This window comes from Anomaloglossus baeobatrachus, chromosome 1, assembly GCF_048569485.1.
Source record: "Anomaloglossus baeobatrachus isolate aAnoBae1 chromosome 1, aAnoBae1.hap1, whole genome shotgun sequence".
Taxonomy (NCBI): domain Eukaryota; kingdom Metazoa; phylum Chordata; class Amphibia; order Anura; family Aromobatidae; genus Anomaloglossus; species Anomaloglossus baeobatrachus.
Window position 1 is genome coordinate 36,408,819 of NC_134353.1, and position 24,505 is coordinate 36,433,323.

At 50.1% G+C, this 24,505-nt stretch overlaps 1 protein-coding gene across 1 annotated transcript in view; it reads right to left on the minus strand.

Annotated features, from left to right (window-relative positions):
- GFRA4 (GDNF family receptor alpha 4) overlaps positions 1–24,505 on the minus strand; it is a 617,177-nt gene that overhangs the window by 67,264 nt on the left and 525,408 nt on the right. Inside the window, exon 3 of the mRNA XM_075346410.1 lies at positions 20,311–20,589. Coding sequence (XP_075202525.1) covers positions 20,311–20,589 — 279 coding nt within the window. The remainder of the gene's footprint in view (positions 1–20,310; positions 20,590–24,505) is intronic.

The following is a 24,505-nucleotide window of genomic DNA, read 5'->3' on the forward strand; positions in this document are numbered from 1 at the left end:
AGACAAGGGCATGCTGAGCTGTCAGTATGGAGAGGGACAGTTCAGCCGACCAATGGGAGACAAGGGCATGCTGAGCTGTCAGTATGGTGATGGACAGTTCAGCCGACCAATGGGAGACAAGGGCATGCTGAGCTGTCAGTATGGTGATGAACAGTTCAGCCAGCCAATGGGAGACAAGGGCATGCTGAGCTGTCAGTATGGTGATGGACAGTTCAGCCGACCAATGGGAGACAAGGGCATGCTGAGCTGTCAGTATGGAGAGGGACAGTTCAGCCAGCCAATGGGAGACAAGGGCATGCTGAGCTGTCAGTATGGTGATGAACAGTTCAGCCAGCCAATGGGAGACAAGGGCATGCTGAGCTGTCAGTATGGTGATGGACAGTTCAGCCGACCAATGGGAGACAAAGGCATGCTGAGCTGTCAGTATGGAGAGGGACAGTTCAGTCGACCAATCGGAGACAAGGGCATGCTGAGCTGTCACTATCATGACAGACAGTTCAGTCATCCAATTGGAAGCAGGAGCTTTCTCAGCTGTCAGTATGGTGATGGACAGTTCAGCCGAACAATCGGAGACAAGGGCATGCTGAGCTATCACTATCATGACGGACAGTTCAGCGATCCAATTGGAGGCAGGAGCTTTCTGGGCTGTCAGTATGGTGATGAACAGTTCAGCTGTCCAATCAGAGACAGGGGCATGCTGAGCTGTCAATTTCATGATGGACAGTTCAGCCATCCAATAGGAGACAGGGGCATGCTGGGCTGTCAATATGGTGATTGACAGCTCAGCCATCCAGTCAAGACTGGGTCACGTTAATTTGCTCCATGTATCTACTGTTTGGATTGATCTTGCTATTTAGCTGCCTCTCTGCCTCCATCTACTGCCAGTCATAGCTTTAGCTCGGTGGTGTCTCTGTGACGTCGTTTATTCCTGTAATCAGTCTGATCTATTGTTTACCCGACCTTGGACCTTTCTACTAATGATTCATTTGCCTAGCCTCTTTGTCTTGATCCTCTACCTTCCTGGAATTTTGACCTCGGACCGTGACCTGACTATGCCTTTGTCTTGCCCCTTTTTGTATTGCTAGCCTTCCTGGTATCTGACCCTGGACCTCTTGACTACCCAGCCTCAGGGCTAGCCCATAAGTAGCGTCACATTTAGCAGTACTTCAGCTATTGCTATTACTATTGCTAGACTCTTTTGGTGGACATCCATTCTTAAGGCTTGTGAAATTTACCTAAAGTTGGTCATAACCGGCCGGCCGGGTAATTGACTCTATTGCCAATTCCATAAAGACGGTGAACTCACTTGTCCATGGATTTCATTATGGATTTGCCTTTGTCTGGTGGGAAAACTTCGATTTGGGGGCAGTTGATGGATTCGATAAAGAAGCTCATTGTGTTCCGTTATCAGGGTTACCGAATGTTGAGACAAATTCCAGGTTGTTTATTGATCATGTGGTGAGACTACATGGAATCCCTCCAAACATTGTATCTGATAGGGGGGTACAATTTGTCTCCAAATTCTGAGAAAGCGTTTTGTAGAAACTTGGGGATGTCATTCTCCTTTGCTTGCCACCCTGAAACCAACAGTCATACAAAAAAGACCAATCAATTATTGGAATAAACTTGAAGTTGTTTCATTGCGGCTCCATACGGAAACTTGGGGATGTCTAGAGGGAAAATTGGAAGAATATAGGGGCGGCTCAGCGTTGCCACAAACGGAAACATTCGGTGGGTTCCATCTTCCATCATGGTTATTATCCAAAAATATTCAGCTAAAAATTCCATCACCGAAGTTGGGTCCTAAATTTATTGGTCCGTATGAGATTCTGGAGGTTGGTAATCCGGTGGCCTTTAAATTACAACTTTCTCAGACACTTCGCATCCCAAATGTGTTCCACAAATGCCTGTTGAAAAAGTTTGCCCCGTTGGTGTTGTCTACCTTACCTCTGCCTCCCCCTGTTTCTGTTCATGGTAGTTTGGTGTAAAAAGTGCACAGGATCATGGATTCTCAGAGATCCAGAATTCTCTCCAGCATCTCGCTCATTGGAAGGGATATGGACCTGAAAAGTGATCCTGGTAGGCAGCTCGTTCCACGAAGGTTGATTATCTGGTCAGCGTCTTCCATTCTAGGTTTCCTGGGAAACCTGGGGGTCCCCCTTAGAAGAGGGGGTACTGCCATAATTCCTGCTACCGGTGTGTCTGGATGCAGTGATTCAGCCATCCAATCGGAGGAAGGAGCATGCTGGGCTGGCAGCACTGCAAGTCCAGAAGTTCTTGATCTTGAAGATCGCTCACATAGAACATCAAGATACTTGGTTCTCTGGTTAGCTCCTTCCATTTGTGCAATACCAGACATCCTTGGGGTTGTTATACATGGATTTAATTTCTTCATCTACAGCCTTTATCCATTTATTATCTTCCTCGAGCTGAGATATGTCTTCGCAAGATGTTATATACACTGATTGTTCTTGCTTTGCAAGACAGACGTGCTGGTGGTTTACCTTTGCTCTCTCTTGTTGAATGTGTTGTTTGTGTGTCTGGCTTTGGTGGTATCAGCTTACTTGTAGTGTTTGGGCTGCACTGGCTTCATCCATTTGTGCAGAAGTCATCTGATCACTGTCACTTTTCTATTCCTTTCTTATTTCTAGCTATGTCATCAAATGGTATTTTTGGTCCTTTGCTAAAGTCACATAGCAACTCTGTTTTGGGTTTTAACATTCTGTACTTTTTGCAATTGATACTGCATTTTAGGGAAAGAATACTGAAAAACCTCTGGTATGACTTTCTTAAGAAAGTGTTACCTGTGTAGACTTAACTTTAAAGGGCACCAATCACCAGGATTTTCCTATATAACCTAAAGCCAGTGCTATACTGCCACTATCAGGCTGATTCTATATATACCTTTAGTAGTGAGATTGGATATTTGTGTTTTGAAACACAAGCAAGTAAAGTTTATAAAATGAGCAACTTTTTATGCTGATCAGCTGATAGCTGGGGTGGGTATTCATAGTGATTCTCGCCCCCCTGCCTGTCTGTCCTCCCCCTGTTATTCATGCTAATTCTATTATAGAATCGTTTTACTAAGTGACTAGAAGGACCTGTGCTGATGTCATACCCATGTGACCAGAAGGGGGCGGGGTCTCAGCCAACAGAAAAATAATGTTGCCTCCTGGTATCAGCTATGTTGGCTGAGGCCCTGCCCCTTCTGGTCACATGGGTATGACATTAGCACAGGTCCTTCTAGTCACTTAGTAAAATGATTCTATAATAGAATTAGCATAAATAATAGATAGGAAGGGGGGTGGGAATCACTATGAATACCCACTCCAGATATCAGCTGATGACACTCGAAAAGCTGCTCATTTTACAATCTTTACCAGTATAGTGCTGTGTGGAGACACGGGGCTCAGTGGGTGCTCTCGTCCACTAAAACCCGCCGCCTTTAGAAAGACAGCGTGGCTCAGGGCTCATCCCAACTGAACGCCGGCCTCCTTAACCATGGGTGTAACACTACTCAGACAACACAGGGTGAGGAAACCACAATAATTAGACTTTATTGGATCCCCAAAATAGTAACGGCACATAACACATAACCAGCAAACACAAATGTAACAGGCAACAGAGTCTCACCCTTCCGCTGGCTCACCAGGGATTAGAATGTCTATGCCTCAGAGCTTCCAGGGCCACTTACTCCAATCCAGCAGCACCCCGCTTTTGGCGGGCACCCACCGAGAAAGGAATAGCGCCAGATTTAGGAAGCTGTGTGAGGTCTGCAAAGTCTGTAGCCAGGTGACTGAACTGTCCCAACCTGAGTGTCCTCCTTAGGTAGTCCTGGAATGGAATGATGTTACAATCCTGGCAGCCGGAGTCGAAATCCCTAGGCTGTGGATATGGTCTCCAACCGGAACCGGAGCCCCTAGATTGAAGCCATAAGATATCCTGATCCTCTAGTCAGCTCCTGAGAGCTTAGACTGGATCCATCAGCATCCATCAACAACCTGGTGGCTTAAAGAAGTCCCTTTTATAGCCACAGCCTTACACTTAGATACACTGCGTCCTCATCGATTGGTTGGACAAGAGCGCCTCTCCCATTGGATGAATCTCAAGCTGCATGGACAATGTTTATCCAAATGATGTCTACAGAAAGACTGAGGGTATACATGTAGTCTGGAAGTCACCGACTAGACAATGGCTACTAAGGTAATCACATTAGCAATACACAACTACAATACAATGATTACTGGAAAAGTCTGGAGAAACAATACGTCTGGCTTTCAGTGGCCAACACAATTACATGAGTCCAAAAGAGTCTTGTAAAAACAATGAGGGACTTATCCCCCGTCTATAAACAATCTATCATCCTGCCTGGCTGAATGTTAAGATACTTTAACCCATGAGAGTCCATGTCGTCACACGCTGTCTTTAGGTTATATAGAAAAATCCTGGTGATTGGTGCGCTTTAATGCAGCATGTACATTGCTACTTTGCAGTTTTATAGTGAGCCCTTCACATGTTATATACATTGCAGATTACAATTCAAGTACAGGAAAAAAAGTTACCGTACTATCACTTATGTGAATTGTTATTTAGCGCCATTCTAATTATCTGTATATATATCAAAGATTGTAGCTGTGACTATTTGTCGCCTTTGGTTATTCTGTTTCCATATAGTATTGTATAGTCTTTGTTTAAGTGTGTGACATCTGAAACCTGCTCTATTTTTCTTCTAGTGTGACCTTGTATCCATCGCTGTAAGAGCCACTCACCTGTGTCTGTGGAGTCCTCTACGAGTTCCTTTCTTCTCCGATACTTACCTTCTAGCTTAGCCTTTACAATTTCTAGCGTCAGATCCGTCTCCAGTGCATTGATCAGCGCAGTATATGTATCAAGGTAAACTGTATAACAACACAGCTGTGTCATGGCCATCTTCTATATCATCACCCACTGATCGTCTTCTATAGCATCACCCACTGACCTCAGCTTTGTGATCTGATCACTTCCAGCATTGTGTTTCCATACATATACAAAGTGTCATTTGGTACAGTCTCCTTAGCAGATAGAAGTTGCTGTTTAGATTGGATCTCACATGCAGCTTTTGCAGTGGATCCCACCTGTCTATAGCAATGTTCTCAGATCTTATGTTCATCAGTTGGTCATCATCCACTAATAAGCTTAGAATAGCTTTTGCTAGCTTAGATTTGAGCAGACATAGTCAGGATTGTACTTTTGGCCCCTTTAATGCTTCTAAATAATGTTTTTAGGCTCATTTAATTTAATAAATAAATAATTCCCCCACATTTTTTATAACAAGCCAAGGTAAAACACACAGCTGGGGGCTGGAATTTGTAGGCTGGGAAGGCCCATGGTTATTTGGCTCTTCCTAGCCTAAAAATAGTAGCCCACAGCTGCCCCAGAATTGGCTTTTCCGGATTGCTCTGGTCTGGTGGCAATCAGGGTAATACCTTTTGTGGTTGATGTAAGCTGGCATCAAGCCCAGGGGTCTGTCAGATACCCCCCATTACTAACCTGTTAAATGCACAGTTAAAAAACACACAAACACAGGAAAAAAAATAGTTAATTTGAATAAAGACCCCTCAACACTATCCCTCATTATAAAAAACCATGAAGATCTGAACCCCCGAATCCATACTCCAACCTGAAGAGTCGGCACTCAATAATGTTTTAACCCTGGTTTAATTTAATAAATAAATAACTAATTGAAAAAAAAAACAAAAAACGGCATGGCGTTCCCCACATTTTTGATAACCAGCCAAGGTAAAGCAGACAGCTGTGGGCTGGTATTTGTAGGCTGGGAAGGCCCATTTGTATTTGGCTATTCCTAGCCTAAAAATAGCAGCCCACAGCCGCCCCAGAATTGCATTCTTTAGTTGTGCCAATTCTTGCACTTCGCCCTGGCTTTTCCTGTTTGCCCTGGTAATACTTTTGTGGTTGATGTCAGCTGTAAATTGTCAGCTGGCATCAAGCCCAGGGGTCAGTAATGGAGAGTTGTCTGTCTGACACCCCCATTACTAACCTGTTAATTGCACAGTTAAAAAACACACAGACACAGGAAAAAAAATAGTTAATTTGAATAAAGACCCCTCAACACTATCCCTCATTATAAAAAACCATGAAGATCTGATGTTATCCATTGTGTAATGGTCCCACAATGGCCCCCGAATCCATACTCCAATCTGAGGAACCTCCTTCAGAGACAAAGGTCACCCAGGGTCAATGCCAGACCAGGAGTTTCTCACGTACATACATGATCAAGACATGCCGAGCATTGTGCTTGGAGATGTACGGCTCGGCATTGTGCTTGGTGATGTATGGCTCGGCATTGTGCTTGGTGATGTACGGCTCGGCATTGTGCTTGGTGATGTACGGCTCGGCATTGTGCTTGGTGATGTACGGCTCGGCATTGTGCTTGGTGATGTACGGCTCGGCATTGTGCTTGGTGATGTACAGCTCAGCATTGTGCTTGGTGATGTATGGCTCGGCATTGTGCTTGGTGATGTACGGCTCGGCATTGTGCTTGGTGATGTACGGCTCGGCATTGTGCTTGGTGATGTACAGCTCAGCATTGTGCTTGGTGATGTACGGCTCGGCATTGTGCTTGGTGATGTACGGCTCGGCATTGTGCTTGGTGATGTACGGCTCGGCATTGTGCTTGGTGATGTACGGCTCGGCATTGTGCTTGGTGATGTACAGCTCAGCATTGTGCTTGGTGATGTATGGCTCAGCATTGTGCTTGGTGATGTAGGGCTCGGCATTGTGCTTGGTGATGTACGGCTCGGCATTGTGCTTGGTGATGTACGGCTCGGCGTTGTGTTTGGTGATGTACGGCTCGGCATTGTGCTTGGTGATGTACGGCTCGGCATTGTGCTTGGTGATGTACGGCTCGGCATTGTGCTTGGTGATGTACGGCTCGGCATTGTGCTTGGTGATGTACGGCTCGGCATTGTGCTTGGTGATGTACGGCTCGGCATTGTGCTTGGTGGTGTATGGCTCGGCATTGTGCTTGGTGGTGTACGGCTCAGCATTGTGCTTGGTGATGTACGGCTCGGCATTGTGCTTGGTGATGTACAGCTCGGCATTGCGCTTGGTGATGTACGGCTCACCATTGTGCTTGGTGATGTACGGCTCACCATTGTGCTTGGTGATGTATGGCTCAGCATTGTGCTTGGTGATGTACGGCTTAGGGCTCAGCATTGTGCTTGGTGATGTACGGCTTAGCATTGTGCTTGGTGATGTACGGCTCGGCATTGTGCTTGGTGATGTACGGCTCGGCATTGTGCTTGGTGATGTACGGCTTAGCATTGTGCTTGGTGGTGTACGGCTCGGCATTGTGCTTGGGGATGTACGGCTCGGCATTGTGCTTGGTGATGTACGGCTCTGCATTGTGCTTGGTGATGTACGGCTCTGCATTGTGCTTGGTGATGTACGGCTCGGCATTGAGCTTGGTGATGTATGGCTCGGCATTGTGCTCGGTGATGTACGGCTGCAACTACTCAGCCATGAAGCTCCCGGTGGGTGCAGCGTTTGTGCTGATGTTACCAGAGGAGGTCTGGACTCTGCAGTTATGGGGTCAGTAAAGCAGTGGTGACTTTTCTACCTCTGCTCTTGGGCCCCGCTCTGTAACACTATGGGGTCTACCCTTCATGGCCAAGTTGATGAGGTTCCTTCCACTTGTCAAGTGATTGGGAAGATTTAGGGGTAAGAAATGTCATGAATGGACTTGTTACTTGTTACCCCGGTGTCTCCTATTACAGGACGCGCTGGTATCAGTGAGCTCCGCACCACCCGCCGCTCTGTCACATGGAAGCAAAACCAGACGACATGGCGGGCGGCTGAAGACTATGCACCACGGATGAAATGGGACCGAAGGTTATACACTGGGGGCCGGATGTTATACACTGGGGGGCCGGATGTTATACACTGGGGGACCGGATGTTATACACTGGGGGCTGGATGTTATACACTGGGGGCTGGATGTTATACACTGGGGGGCTGGATGTTATACACTGGGGGGGCTGGATGTTATACACTGGGGGCTGGATGTTATACACTGGGGGCTGGATGTTATACACTGGGGGGCCGGATGTTATACACTGGGGGGGCTGGATGTTATACACTGGGGGGGCTGGATGTTATACACTGGGGGGCTGGATGTTATACACTGGGGGGCTGGATGTTATACACTGGGGGCTGGATGTTATACACTGGGGGGCCGGATGTTATACACTGGGGGGCCGGATGTTATACACTGGGGGGCTGGATGTTATACACTGGGGGCTGGATGTTATACACTGGGGGGCCGGATGTTATACACTGGGGGGCCGGATGTTATACACTGGAGGGCCGGATGTTATATACTGGGGGGCCGGATGTTATACACTGGGGGGGCTGGATGTTATACACTGGGGGCCGGATGTTATACACTGGAGGGCCGGATGTTATACACTGGGGGGCCGGATGTTATATACTGGGGGGCCGGATGTTATACACTGGGGGGGCTGGATGTTATACACTGGGGGGCCGGATGTTATACCCTGGGGGGCCGGATGTTATACACTGGAGGGCCGGATGTTATACACTGAGGGGCCGGATGTTATACACTGGGGGGCCGGATGTTATACACTGGGGGGCCGGATGTTATACACTGGGGGCCGGATGTTATACACTGGGGGGCCGGATGTTATACACTGGGGGCTGGATGTTATACACTGGAGGGCTGGATGTTATACACTGGGGGGCCGGATGTTATACACTGGGAGCCGGATGTTATACACTGGGGGGCCGGATGTTATACACTGGGGGGCCGGATGTTATACACTGGGGGGCCGGATGTTATACACTGGGGGGCTGGATGTTATACACTGGGGGGCTGGATGTTATACACTGGGGGGCTGGATGTTATACACTGGGGGGCCGGATGTTATACACTGGGGGGCCGGATGTTATACACTGGGGGGCTGGATGTTATACACTGGGGGGCCGGATGTTATACACTGGGGGGCTGGATGTTATACACTGGGGGGCTGGATGTTATACACTGGGGGGCCGGATGTTATACACTGGGGGGCTGGATGTTATACACTGGGGGGCTGGATGTTATACACTGGGGGGCCGGATGTTATACACTGGGGGGCCGGATGTTATACACTGGGGGGCCGGATGTTATACACTGGGGGGCCGGATGTTATACACTGGGGGCTGGATGTTATACACTGGAGGGCTGGATGTTATACACTGGGGGGCCGGATGTTATACACTGGGGGCCGGATGTTATACACTGGGGGGCCGGATGTTATACACTGGGGGGCCGGATGTTATACACTGGGGGGCTGGATGTTATACACTGGGGGGCTGGATGTTATACACTGGGGGGCTGGATGTTATACACTGGGGGGCTGGATGTTATACACTGGGGGGCCGGATGTTATACACTGGGGGGCCGGATGTTATACACTGGGGGGCTGGATGTTATACACTGGAGGGCCGGATGTTATACACTGGGGGGCTGGATGTTATACACTGGGGGGCCGGATGTTATACACTGGGGGGCTGGATGTTATACACTGGGGGGCCGGATGTTATACACTGGGGGGGCCGGATGTTATACACTGGGGGGCTGGATGTTATACACTGGGGGCTGGATGTTATACACTGAGGGGCTGGATGTTATACACTGGGAGCCGGATGTTTTACACTGGGGGGCTAGATGTTATACACTGGGGGGCTGGATGTTATACACTGGGGGGGCTGGATGTTATACACTGGGGGCTGGATGTTATACACTGGGGGCTGGATGTTATACACTGGGGGCCGGATGTTTTACACTGGGGGGCTGGATGTTATACACTGGGGGCCGGATGTTTTACACTGGGGGGCTGGATGTTATACACTGGGGGGCTGGATGTTATACACTGGGGGGCCGGATGTTATACACTGAGGGGCTGGATGTTATACACTGAGGGGCCGGATGTTATACACTGGGGGGCCGGATGTTATACACTGGGGGGCTGGATGTTATACACTGGGGGGCTGGATGTTATACACTGGGGGCTGGATGTTATACACTGGGGGGCTGGATGTTATACACTGGGGGGCCGGATGTTATACACTGGGGGGCTGGATGTTATACACTGGGGGGCCGGATGTTATACACTGGGGGGCTGGATGTTATACACTGGGGGCTGGATGTTATACACTGGAGGGCCGGATGTTATACACTGGGGGGCTGGATGTTATACACTGGGGGGCTGGATGTTATACACTGGGGGCTGGATGTTATACACTGGGGGGGCTGGATGTTATACACTGGGGGGCTGGATGTTATACACTGGGGGCTGGATGTTATACACTGGGGGGCCGGATGTTATACACTAAGGGGCCGGATGTTATACACTGGGGGGCCGGATGTTATACACTGGGGGGCCGGATGTTATACACTGAGGGGCCGGATGTTATACACTGGGGGGCCGGATGTTATACACTGGGGGGCTGGATGTTATACACTGGGGGCTGGATGTTATACACTGGGGGCTGGATGTTATACACTGGGGGGCTGGATGTTATACACTGGGGGGCCGGATGTTATACACTGGGGGGCCGGATGTTATACACTGGGGGGCCGGATGTTATACACTGGGGGGCTGGATGTTATACACTGGGGGGCCGGATGTTATACACTGGGGGGCTGGATGTTATACACTGGGGGTGAGGGGCCGGATGTTATACACTGGGGGGCCGGATGTTATACACTGGGGGCCGGATGTTATACACTGGGGGGCCGGATGTTATACACTGGGGGGCCGGATGTTATACACTGGGGGGCTGGATGTTATACACTGGGGGGCCGGATGTTATACACTGGGAGGGCTGGATATTATACACTGGGGGCTGGATGTTATACACTGGGGAGCCGGATGTTATACACTGGGGGGCCGGATGTTATACACTGGGGGGCCGGATGTTATACACTGGGGGCCGGATGTTATACACTGGGGGGCTGGATGTTATACACTGGGGGGCCGGATGTTTTACACTGGGGGGCCGGATGTTATACACTGGGGGGCTGGATGTTATACACTGGGGGCCGGATGTTATACACTGGGGACTGGATGTTATACACTGGGGGCTGGATGTTATACACTGGGGGCTGGATGTTATACACTGGAGGGCTGGATGTTATACACTGGGGGGCCGGATGTTATACACTGGGGGCTGGATGTTATACACTGGGGGGCCGGATGTTATACACTGGGGGGCCGGATGTTATACACTGGGGGGCTGGATGTTATACACTGGGGGGCTGGATGTTATACACTGGGGGGCTGGATGTTATACACTGGGGGGCCGGATGTTATACACTGGGGGGCCGGATGTTATACACTGGGGGGCTGGATGTTATACACTGGAGGGCCGGATGTTATACACTGGGGGGCTGGATGTTATACACTGGGGGGCCGGATGTTATACACTGGGGGGCTGGATGTTATACACTGGGGGGCCGGATGTTATACACTGGGGGGGCCGGATGTTATACACTGGGGGGCTGGATGTTATACACTGGGGGGCTGGATGTTATACACTGGGGGGCTGGATGTTATACACTGGGGGCCGGATGTTTTACACTGGGGGGCTGGATGTTATACACTGGGGGGCTGGATGTTATACACTGGGGGGCTGGATGTTATACACTGGGGGCTGGATGTTATACACTGGGGGCTGGATGTTATACACTGGGGGCCGGATGTTTTACACTGGGGGGCTGGATGTTATACACTGGGGGCCGGATGTTTTACACTGGGGGGCTGGATGTTATACACTGGGGGCTGGATGTTATACACTGGGGGGCTGGATGTTATACACTGGGGGGCCGGATGTTATACACTGGGGGGCTGGATGTTATACACTGGGGGGCCGGATGTTATACACTGGGGGGCTGGATGTTATACACTGGGGGCTGGATGTTATACACTGGAGGGCCGGATGTTATACACTGGGGGGCTGGATGTTATACACTGGGGGGCTGGATGTTATACACTGGGGGCTGGATGTTATACACTGGGGGGCTGGATGTTATACACTGGGGGGCTGGATGTTATACACTGGGGGGCTGGATGTTATACACTGGGGGGCCGGATGTTATACACTGGGGGGCCGGATGTCATACACTGGGGGCTGGATGTTATACACTGGGGGGCCGGATGTTATACACTGGGGGGCTGGATGTTATACACTGGGGGGCTGGATGTTATACACTGGGGGGCTGGATGTTATACACTGGGGGGCCGGATGTTATACACTGGGGGGCCGGATGTCATACACTGGGGGCTGGATGTTATACACTGGGGGGCCGGATGTTATACACTAAGGGGCCGGATGTTATACACTGGGGGCCGGATGTTATACACTGGGGGGCCGGATGTTATACACTGAGGGGCCGGATGTTATACACTGGGGGGCCGGATGTTATACACTGGGGGCTGGATGTTATACACTGGGGGGCCTGGAATGTTATACACTAAGGGGCCGGATGTTATACACTGGGGGGCCGGATGTTATACACTGGGGGGCCGGATGTTATACACTGAGGGGCCGGATGTTATACACTGGGGGGCCGGATGTTATACACTGGGGCTGGATGTTATACACTGGGGGCTGGATGTTATACACTGGGGGCGGATGTTATACACTGGGGGGCTGGATGTTATACACTGGGGGCTGGATGTTATACACTGGGGCCGGATGTTTATACACTGGGGGCTGGATGTTATACACTGGGGGGGTTGGGCCGGGATGTTATACACTGGGGGGCCGGATGTTATACACTGGGGGCCGGATGTTATACACTGGGGGGCTGGATGTTATACACTGGGGACTGGATGTTATACACTGGGGGCCGGATGTTATACACTGGGGGGCTGGATGTTATACACTGGGGGGCTGGATGTTATACACTGGGGGCCGGATGTTATACACTGGGGGGCTGGATGTTATACACTGGGGGGTCTGGATGTTATACACTGGGGGGCTGGATGTTATACACTGGGGGGCTGGATGTTATAACACTGGGGGGCTGGATGTTATACACTGGGGGCTGATGTTATACACTGGTGGGGGCCGGATGTTATACACTGAGGGGCCGGATGTTATACACTGGATGTTATACACTGGGGGGCCGGATGTTATACACTGGGGGGGTCCGGGATGTTATACACTGGGGGCCGGATGTTATACACTGGGGGGCTGGATGTTATACACTGGGGGGCCGGATGTTATACACTGGGGGCCTGGATGTTATACACTGGGGGGCTGGATGTTATACACTGGGGGGCCGGATGTTATACACTGGGGGCTGGATGTTATACACTGGGGGCTGGATGTTATACACTGGGGGGCCGGATGTTATACACTGGGGGAGCTGGATGTTATACACTGGGGGGCTGGATGTTATACACTGGGGGGCTGGATGTTATACACTGGGGGCCGGATGTTATACACTGGGGGGCTGGATGTTATACACTGGGGGCTGGATGTTATACACTGGGGGGCCGGATGTTATACACTGGGGGGCTGGATGTTATACACTGGGGGGCTGGATGTTATACACTGGGGGGCCGGATGTTATACACTGGGGGGCCGGATGTTATACACTGGGGGGCTGGATGTTATACACTGGGGGGCTGGATGTTATACACTGGGGGGCTGGATGTTATACACTGGAGGGCTGGATGTTATACACTGGAGGGCCGGATGTTATACACTGGGGGGCCTGGATGTTATACACTGGGGGGCTGGATGTTATACACTGGGGGGCCGGATGTTATACACTGGGGGGCCGGATGTTATACACTGGGGGGCCTGGATGTTATACACTGGGGGGCGGATGTTATACACTGGGGGGCTGGATGTTATACACTGGGGGGCTGGATGTTATACACTGGGGGGCCTGGATGTTATACACTGGGGGGCCGGATGTTATACACTGGGGGGCTGGATGTTATACACTGGGGGGCTGGATGTTATACACTGGGGGGCCGGATGTTATACACTGGGGGGCCGGATGTTATACACTGGGGGGCCGGATGTTATACACTGGGGGGCTGGATGTTATACACTGGGGGGCCGGATGTTATACACTGGGGGGCCGGATGTTATACACTGGGGGGCTGGATGTTATACACTGGGGGGCCGGATGTTATACACTGGGGGGCTGGATGTTATACACTGGGGGGCCGGATGTTATACACTGGGGGGCCGGATGTTATACACTGGGGGGCCGGATGTTATACACTGGGGGGCCGGATGTTATACACTGGGGGGCCGGATGTTATACACTGGGGGCCGGATGTTATACACTGGGGGGCCGGATGTTATACACTGGGGCGGGAGTACACTGGGGGCCGGATGTTATACACTGGGGGCCGGATGTTATACACTGGGGGGCCGGATGTTATACGACTGGGGGGCCGGATGTTATACACTGGGGGGCCGGATGTTATACACTGGAGGGCCGGATGTTATACACTGGGGGGCCGGATGTTATACACTGGGGGGCTGGATGTTATACACTGGGGGGCTGGATGTTATACACTGGGGGGCTGGATGTTATACACTGGGGAGCCGGATGTTATACACTGGGGGGCCGGATGTTATACACTGGGGGGCCGGATGTTATACACTGGGGGGCCGGATGTTATACACTGGGGGGCCGGATGTTATACACTGGGGGGCCGGATGTTATACACTGGGGGGCCGGATGTTATACACTGGGGGGCCGGATGTTATACACTGGGGGGCCGGATGTTATACACTGGGGGCCGGATGTTATACACTGGGGGGCTGGATGTTATACACTGGGGGGCTGGATGTTATACACTGGGGGCTGGATGTTATACACTGGGGGCCGGATGTTATACACTGGGGGGCTGGATGTTATACACTGGGGGCCTGGATGTTATACACTGGGGGGCCGGATGTTATACACTGGGGGGCCGGATGTTATACACTGGGGGGCTGGATGTTATACACTGGGGGGCCGGATGTTATACACTGGGGGGCCGGATGTTATACACTGGGGGGCCGGATGTTATACACTGGGGGGCTGGATGTTATACACTGGGGGGCCGGATGTTATACACTGGGGGGCTGGATGTTATACACTGGGGGGCTGGATGTTATACACTGGGGGGCCGGATGTTATACACTGGGGGGCTGGATGTTATACACTGGGGGGCCGGATGTTATACACTGGGGGGCCGGATGTTATACACTGGGGGGCCGGATGTTATACACTGGGGGGCTGGATGTTATACACTGGGGGGGCTGGATGTTATACACTGGGGGGCTGGATGTTATACACTGGGGGGGCTGGTTGTTATACACTGGGGGGCCGGATGTTATACACTGGGGGGCCGGATGTTATACACTGGGGGGGCTGGATGTTATACACTGGGGGGCTGGATGTTATACACTGGGGGCTGGATGTTATACACTGGGGGGCTGGATGTTATACACTGGGGGGCCGGATGTTATACACTGGGGGGCTGGATGTTATACACTGGGGGGCCGGATGTTATACACTGGAGGGCCGGATGTTATACACTGGGGGGCCGGATGTTATACACTGGGGGGCTGGATGTTATACACTGGGGGGCTGGATGTTATACACTGGGGGGCTGGATGTTATACACTGGGGGGCCGGATGTTATACACTGGGGGGCCGGATGTTATACACTGGAGGGCCGGATGTTATACACTGGGGGGCCGGATGTTATACACTGGGGGGCCGGATGTTATACACTGGGGGGCCGAATGTTATACACTGGGGGCCGGATGTTATACACTGGGGGGCCGGATGTTATACACTGGGGGGCCGGATGTTATACACTGGGGGGCCGGATGTTATACACTGGGGGGCCGGATGTTATACACTGGGGGGCCGGATGTTATACACTGGGGGGCTGGATGTTATACACTGGGGGGCTGGATGTTATACACTGGGGGCTGGATGTTATACACTGGGGGCCGGATGTTATACACTGGGGGGCTGGATGTTATACACTGGGGGCTGGATGTTATACACTGGGGGGCCGGATGTTATACACTGGGGGGCTGGATGTTATACACTGGGGGGCCGGATGTTATACACTGGGGGGCCGGATGTTATACACTGGGGGGCCGGATGTTATACACTGGGGGGGCTGGATGTTATACACTGGGGGCCGGATGTTATACACTGGGGGGCTGGATGTTATACACTGGGGGCTGGATGTTATACACTGGGGGGCCGGATGTTATACACTGGGGGGCCGGATGTTATACACTGGGGGGCTGGATGTTATACACTGGGGGCTGGATGTTATACACTGGGGGGCCGGATGTTATACACTGGGGGGCTGGATGTTATACACTGGGGGGCCGGATGTTATACACTGGGGGGCTGGATGTTATACACTGGGGGGCTGGATGTTATACACTGGAGGGCTGGATGTTATACACTGGAGGGCCGGATGTTATACACTGGGGGGCTGGATGTTATACACTGGGGGGCTGGATGTTATACACTGGGGGGCCGGATGTTATACACTGGGGGGCCGGATGTTATACACTGGGGGGCTGGATGTTATACACTGGGGGGGCTGGATGTTATACACTGGGGGGCTGGATGTTATACACTGGAGGGCTGGATGTTATACACTGGGGGGCCGGATGTTATACACTGGGGGGCTGGATGTTATACACTGGGGGGCCGGATGTTATACACTGGAGGGCCGGATGTTATACACTGGGGGGCCGGATGTTATACACTGGGGGGCTGGATGTTATACACTGGGGGGCTGGATGTTATACACTGGGGGGCCGGATGTTATACACTGGAGGGCCGGATGTTATACACTGGGGGGCCGGATGTTATACACTGGGGGGCTGGATGTTATACACTGGGGGGCTGGATGTTATACACTGGGGGGCTGGATGTTATACACTGGGGAGCCGGATGTTATACACTGGGGGGCCGGATGTTATACACTGGGGGGCCGGATGTTATACACTGGGGGGCCGGATGTTATACACTGGGGGGCCGGATGTTATACACTGGGGGCCGGATGTTATACACTGGGGGGCCGGATGTTATACACTGGGGGGCCGGATGTTATACACTGGGGGGCCGGATGTTATACACTGGGGGCCGGATGTTATACACTGGGGGGCTGGATGTTATACACTGGGGGGCTGGATGTTATACACTGGGGGCTGGATGTTATACACTGGGGGCCGGATGTTATACACTGGGGGGCTGGATGTTATACACTGGGGGCTGGATGTTATACACTGGGGGGCCGGATGTTATACACTGGGGGGCCGGATGTTATACACTGGGGGGCTGGATGTTATACACTGGGGGGCCGGATGTTATACACTGGGGGGCCGGATGTTATACACTGGGGGGCCGGATGTTATACACTGGGGGGGCTGGATGTTATACACTGGGGGCCGGATGTTATACACTGGGGGGCTGGATGTTATACACTGGGGGGCTGGATGTTATACACTGGGGGGCCGGATGTTATACACTGGGGGGCTGGATGTTATACACTGGGGGGCCGGATGTTATACACTGGGGGGCCGGATGTTATACACTGGGGGGCCGGATGTTATACACTGGGGGGCTGGATGTTATACACTGGGGGGGCTGGATGTTATACACTGGGGGGCTGGATGTTATACACTGGGGGGGCTGGATGTTATACACTGGGGGGCCGGATGTTATACACTGGGGGGCCGGATGTTATACACTGGGGGGGCTGGATGTTATACACTGGGGGGCTGGATGTTATACACTGGGGGCTGGATGTTATACACTGGGGGGCTGGATGTTATACACTGGGGGGCCGGATGTTATACACTGGGGGGCTGGATGTTATACACTGGGGGGCCGGATGTTATACACTGGAGGGCCGGATGTTATACACTGGGGGGCCGGATGTTATACACTGGGGGGCCGGATGTTATACACTGGGGGGCTGGATGTTATACACTGGGGGGCTGGATGTTATACACTGGGGGGCCGGATGTTATACACTGGGGGGCCGGATGTTATACACTGGGGGGCCGGATGTTATACACTGGAGGGCCGGATGTTATACACTGGGGGGCCGGATGTTATACACTGGGGGGCCGGATGTTATACACTGGGGGGCCGAATGTTATACACTGGGGGCCGGATGTTATACACTGGGGGGCCGGATGTTATACACTGGGGGGCCGGATGTTATACACTGGGGGGCCGGATGTTATACACTGGGGGGCCGGATGTTATACACTGGGGGGCCGGATGTTATACACTGGGGGGCTGGATGTTATACACTGGGGGGCTGGATGTTATACACTGGGGGCTGGATGTTATACACTGGGGGCCGGATGTTATACACTGGGGGGCTGGATGTTATACACTGGGGGCCGGATGTTATACACTGGGGGGCCGGATGTTATACACTGGGGGGCTGGATGTTATACACTGGGGGGCCGGATGTTATACACTGGGGGGCCGGATGTTATACACTGGGGGGCCGGATGTTATACACTGGGGGGGCTGGATGTTATACACTGGGGGCCGGATGTTATACACTGGGGGGCTGGATGTTATACACTGGGGGGCTGGATGTTATACACTGGGGGGCCGGATGTTATACACTGGGGGGCTGGATGTTATACACTGGGGGCTGGATGTTATTCACTGGGGGGCCGGATGTTATACACTGGGGGGCTGGATGTTATACACTGGGGGGCCGGATGTTATACACTGGGGGGCTGGATGTTATACACTGGGGGGCCGGATGTTATACACTGGGGGGCCGGATGTTATACACTGGGGGGCCGGATGTTATACACTGGGGGGCCGGATGTTATACACTGGGGGCCGGATGTTATACACTGGGGGGCCGGATGTTTTACACTGGGGGGCTGGATGTTATACACTGGGGGGCCGGATGTTATACACTGGGGGGCCGGATGTTATACACTGGGGGGGCTGGATGTTATACACTGGGGGGCCGGATGTTATACACTGGGGGGCTGGATGTTATACACTGGGGGGCCGGATGTTATACACTGGGGGGCCGGATGTTATACACTGGGGGGGCTGGATGTTATACACTGGGGGGCCGGATGTTATACACTGGGGGGCCGGATGTTATACACTGGGGGGCCGGATGTTATACACTGGGGGGGCTGGATGTTATACACTGGGGGGCCGGATGTTATACACTGGGGGGGCTGGATGTTATACACTGGGGGGCCGGATGTTATACACTGGGGGGCCGGATGTTATACACTGGGGGCCGGATGTTATACACTGGGGGGCCAGATGTTATACACTGGGGGGCCGGATGTTATACACTGGGGGGCCGGATGTTATACACTGGGGGGCCGGATGTTATACACTGGGGGGCCGGATGTTATACACTGGGGGGACTGGATGTTATACACTGGGGGGCCGGATGTTATACACTGGGGGGCCGGATGTTATACACTGGGGGGCCGGATGTTATACACTGGGGGGGCGGATGTTATACACTGGGGGGCCGGATGTTATACACTGGGGGGACTGGATGTTATACACTGGGGGCCGGATGTTATACACTGGGGGGCTGGATGTTATACACTGGGGGGCCGGATGTTATACACTGGGGGGGCGGATGTTATACACTGGGGGGCCGGATGTTATACACTGGGGGGACTGGATGTTATACACTGGGGGCCGGATGTTATACACTGGGGGGCTGGATGTTATACACTGGGGGCTGGATGTTATACACTGAGGGGCCGGATGTTATACACTGGGGGGCCGGATGTTATACACTGGGGGCCGGATGTTATACACTGGGGGCTGGATGTTATACACTGAGGGGCTGGATGTTATACACTGGGGGGCTGGATGTTATATACTGGGGGGCCGGATGTTATACACTGGGGGGCCGGATGTTATACACTGGGGGCTGGATGTTATACACTGGGGGCTGGATGTTATACACTGGGGGGGCTGGATGTTATACACTGGGGGGCTGGATGTTATACACTGGGGGGCCGGATGTTATACACTGGGGGCCGGATGTTATACACTGGGGGGCCGGATGTTATACACTGGGGGGGCTGGATGTTATACACTGGGGGGCTGGATGTTATACACTGGGGGGCTGGATGTTATACACTGGGGGGCCGGATGTTATATACTGGGGGGAATTGGACAGAATTAAACATTTTAATTGAATGATATAATGTCCATTGTGCACTGACCTTCCATCAGGGTGTGGTGAATGCTCCAGTAAATATTGAGGCAGTTCTTCTCCTTCTTCATCCCTCGCTTGCACTTGCACCCGTGCAGCTGGCTGGATTGCAGCGCGTCCACCGTGCGCTTGCACTGGGTCTTGGCGTTGGGCGCGAGCTTATTGGCCCCGTTCCCAGCTATGCACTGGCGCAATGTTCGTAAATTGAAGCTGCAGCTGGGGTTGTGCTTGCAGGACTCTCCGGCCTGTAGACAGTCCCTGCTGGAGGATGCGGCTCCGGACGCCTTCTCTGTGGAGTAACACAAGCAGAAATCAGCTGCCGCCAGTGTGCAGATAATACACTTACTCCTTATAATAGTACAGTAGTGACTCACTAGCAGGGGGACAATGCAAATAATGCGGATGTACCGCTCAGCATTAATGAGTACACCCCTGTATATACAGTGCTCTGCATAAATAAGTACACCCCTGTATATACAGTGCTCTGCATAAATAAGTGCACCCCTGTATATACAGTGCTCTGCATAAATAAGTACACCCCTGTATATACAGTGCTCTGCATAAATAAGTACACCCCTGTATATATAGTGCTCTGCATAAATGATTACAATCCTGTATACACACTGCTCTGCATAAATGAGTACACCCCTGTATATAGAGTGCTCTGCATAAATAAGTACACCCCTGTATATATAGTGCTCTGCATAAATAAGTACACCCCTGTATATACAGTGCTCTGCATAAATAAGTACACCCCTGTATATACAGTGCTCTGCATAAATAAGTACACCCCTGTATATACAGTGCTCTGCATAAATAAGTACACCCCTGTATATATAGTGCTCTGCATAAATGATTACAATCCTGTATACACACTGCTCTGCATAAATGAGTACACCTCTGTATATACAGGGATCAGCATAAATGAGTACACCCCAGTATATACAGTGCTCACATTAAATGAGTACACCCCATGTATATACAGCTCTCGGCATAAATGAGTACACCCCTTATTATACAGTGTTCTGTATAAATGAGTTCACCCCTGTATATACATTGTTCAGCATAAATGAGTACACCCCGGTATATACACCGCTCAGCTTAAATGAGTAAACCCCTGTATACACTGTACAGTGTTCTGTATAAATGAGTACACCCCTGTATATACAGTGCTCAGCAAAAATGAGTACACCCCTGTATCTACAGTGCTCAGCCAAAATGAATACACCCCTGTATCTACAGTGCTCTGCTTAAATGAGTACACCCCTGTATATACTGTGATCAGCAGAATTGAGTACACCCCTGTTTATAAAATGTTCAGCAAAAATGAGTACACCCCTGTAGATACAGTGCTTTATACTCATTTCTGCCCCATGGTCTTGAATTCATTTATTTGGAATATTACTTTTTTGGATGTGCAAAATAAGAAGTCTGGTTTGCAATCAGTGGAGTATTTTGTAATATCCCATAGAAAATGTTGATTCTGAAAGGAAAGTGAAGGTTTTCCTACACATCTGTTGGGGTGTACTCATTTATTCTGAGCGTTGTATATTTTTATATGTTTAAAGTCATTTAGAAGAATATTAGTACAATATTACTAAAATCCTAATATTCCTTCTCCAGCCACCAGGGGGAGCTCTTTGCATATAAAAAAATAAGTTAAATTGGAGCTGTCTGCGGTTAGCACCCTCTAGTGGTTGTGGGAATCACACACAATTTACAAGCTTACATTTCCTGTCTATATTTGGATCTCCACTCATTGTCTATGAGACTGCGAGAACAGCACTTGTCCCATAGACAATGAATGGAGCGGAGGCTGAGCATGCACGCGTCAGGATCAGGCTGCAGAGGCTAGTTTTTGGGCTCCAGTACCCCCTTCTCAGGATTGCTGGGGTTCCCAGAGGATACCATTAATAACCATTAATGATATCACACATTTGCAGTATATATGTATGATCCGCCCCTGCTGCAAAAGGGTCACAGAAAATTTCAGATAAGTTTGTCAACTTTCTTTCTAACCTCTAAACTATCAGGGACATTAGATATTATTTACTAAATCACCCGGAATATTGGGTATTGTTCACTATATTCCTGGGGATATTAGATACTATCCACTAACCTACCAGGGATATTAGATACTATCCACTATACCACCAGGGATATTAGATACTGTCCACTAACCTACCAGGGATATTACGAATTATCCACTAAATCAGCAGGGATATTAGGTAATATCCAATAAATTACTAGAGATATTAGGCATTATCCACTATACCACCAGGGATATCAAGTACTATCCACTAAACTACCGGGGATATTAGATACTATCCACTAACCTACTAGGGATATTAGATACTATCCACTAACCTACCAGGGATATTAGATACTATCCACTAACCTACCAGGGATATTAGATACTATCCACTAACCTACTAGGGATATTAGATACTATCCACTAACCTACCAGGGATATTAGATACTATCCACTAACCTACCAGGGATATTAGATACTATCCACTAACCTACTAGGGATATTAGATACTATCCACTAACCTACCAGGGATATTAGATACTATCCACTAACCTACCAGGGATATTAGATACTATCCACTAAACTACTGGGGATATTAGATACTATCCACTAAACTACTGGGGATATTAGATACTATCCACTAACCTACCAGGGATATTAGATACTATCCACTAACCTACTAGGGATATTAGATACTATCCACTAACCTACCAGGGATATTAGATACTATCCACTAACCTACCAGGGATATTAGATACTATCCACTAAACTACTAGGGATATTAGATACTATCCACTAAACTACTGGGGATATTAGATACTATCCACTAACCTACCAGGGATATTAGACACTATCCACTAACCTACTAGGGATATTAGATACTATCCACTAAACTACTGGGGATATTAGATACTATCCACTAACCTACTAGGGATATTAGATACTATCCACTAACCTACTGGGGATATTAGATACTATCCACTAACCTACTAGGGATATTAGATACTATCCACTAACCTACTGGGGATATTAGATACTATCCACTAACCTACCAGGGATATTAGACACTATCCACTAACCTACTAGGGATATTAGATACTATCCACTAAACTACTGGGGATATTAGATACTATCCACTAACCTACTAGGGATATTAGATACTATCCACTAACCTACTAGGGATATTAGATACTATCCACTAACCTACTAGGGATATTAGATACTATCCACTAACCTACTGGGGATATTAGATACTATCCACTAAACTACTGGGGATATTAGATACTATCCACTAAACTACTGGGGATATTAGATACTATCCACTAACCTACCAGGGATATTAGATACTATCCACTAACCTACCAGGGATATTAGATACTATCCACTAAACTACTGGGGATATTAGATACTATCCACTAACCTACTAGGGATATTAGATACTATCCACTAACCTACCAGGGATATTAGATACTATCCACTAAACTACTGGGGATATTAGATACTATCCACTAATCTACAAGGGATAATAGGTAAGTAATATCCACTAAGCCACTGAGGATATTAGGCATTATCCACTAAATTACAGGGATATAAGGTATTTACCACTAAACCACCATTAATAATAGGCAATATCCACTAAATTACAGGGATATAAGGTATTTACCACTAAACCACCAGGAATAATAGGCAATATCCACTAAACCACAAGGAACAATAGGCAATATCCACTAAACCACAAGGAACAATAGGCAATATCCACTAAACCACAAGGAACAATAGGCAATATCCACTAAACCACAAGGAACAATAGGCAATATCCACTAAACCACAAGGAACAATAGGCAATATCCACTAAACCACAAGGAACAATAGGCAATATCCACTAAACCACAAGGAACAATAGGCAATATCCACTACACTACCAGGAATAATAGGTAATATCCACTAAGCCACCAGGAATAATAGACAATATCCACTACACCACCAGGAATAATAGGCAATATCCACTACACCACCAGGAATAATAGGCAATATCCACTACACCACCAGGAATAATAGGCAATATCCACTACACCACCAGGAACAATAGGCAATATCCACTACACCACCAGGAACAATAGGCAATATCCACTACACCACCAGGGATAATAGGCAATATCCACTACACCACCAG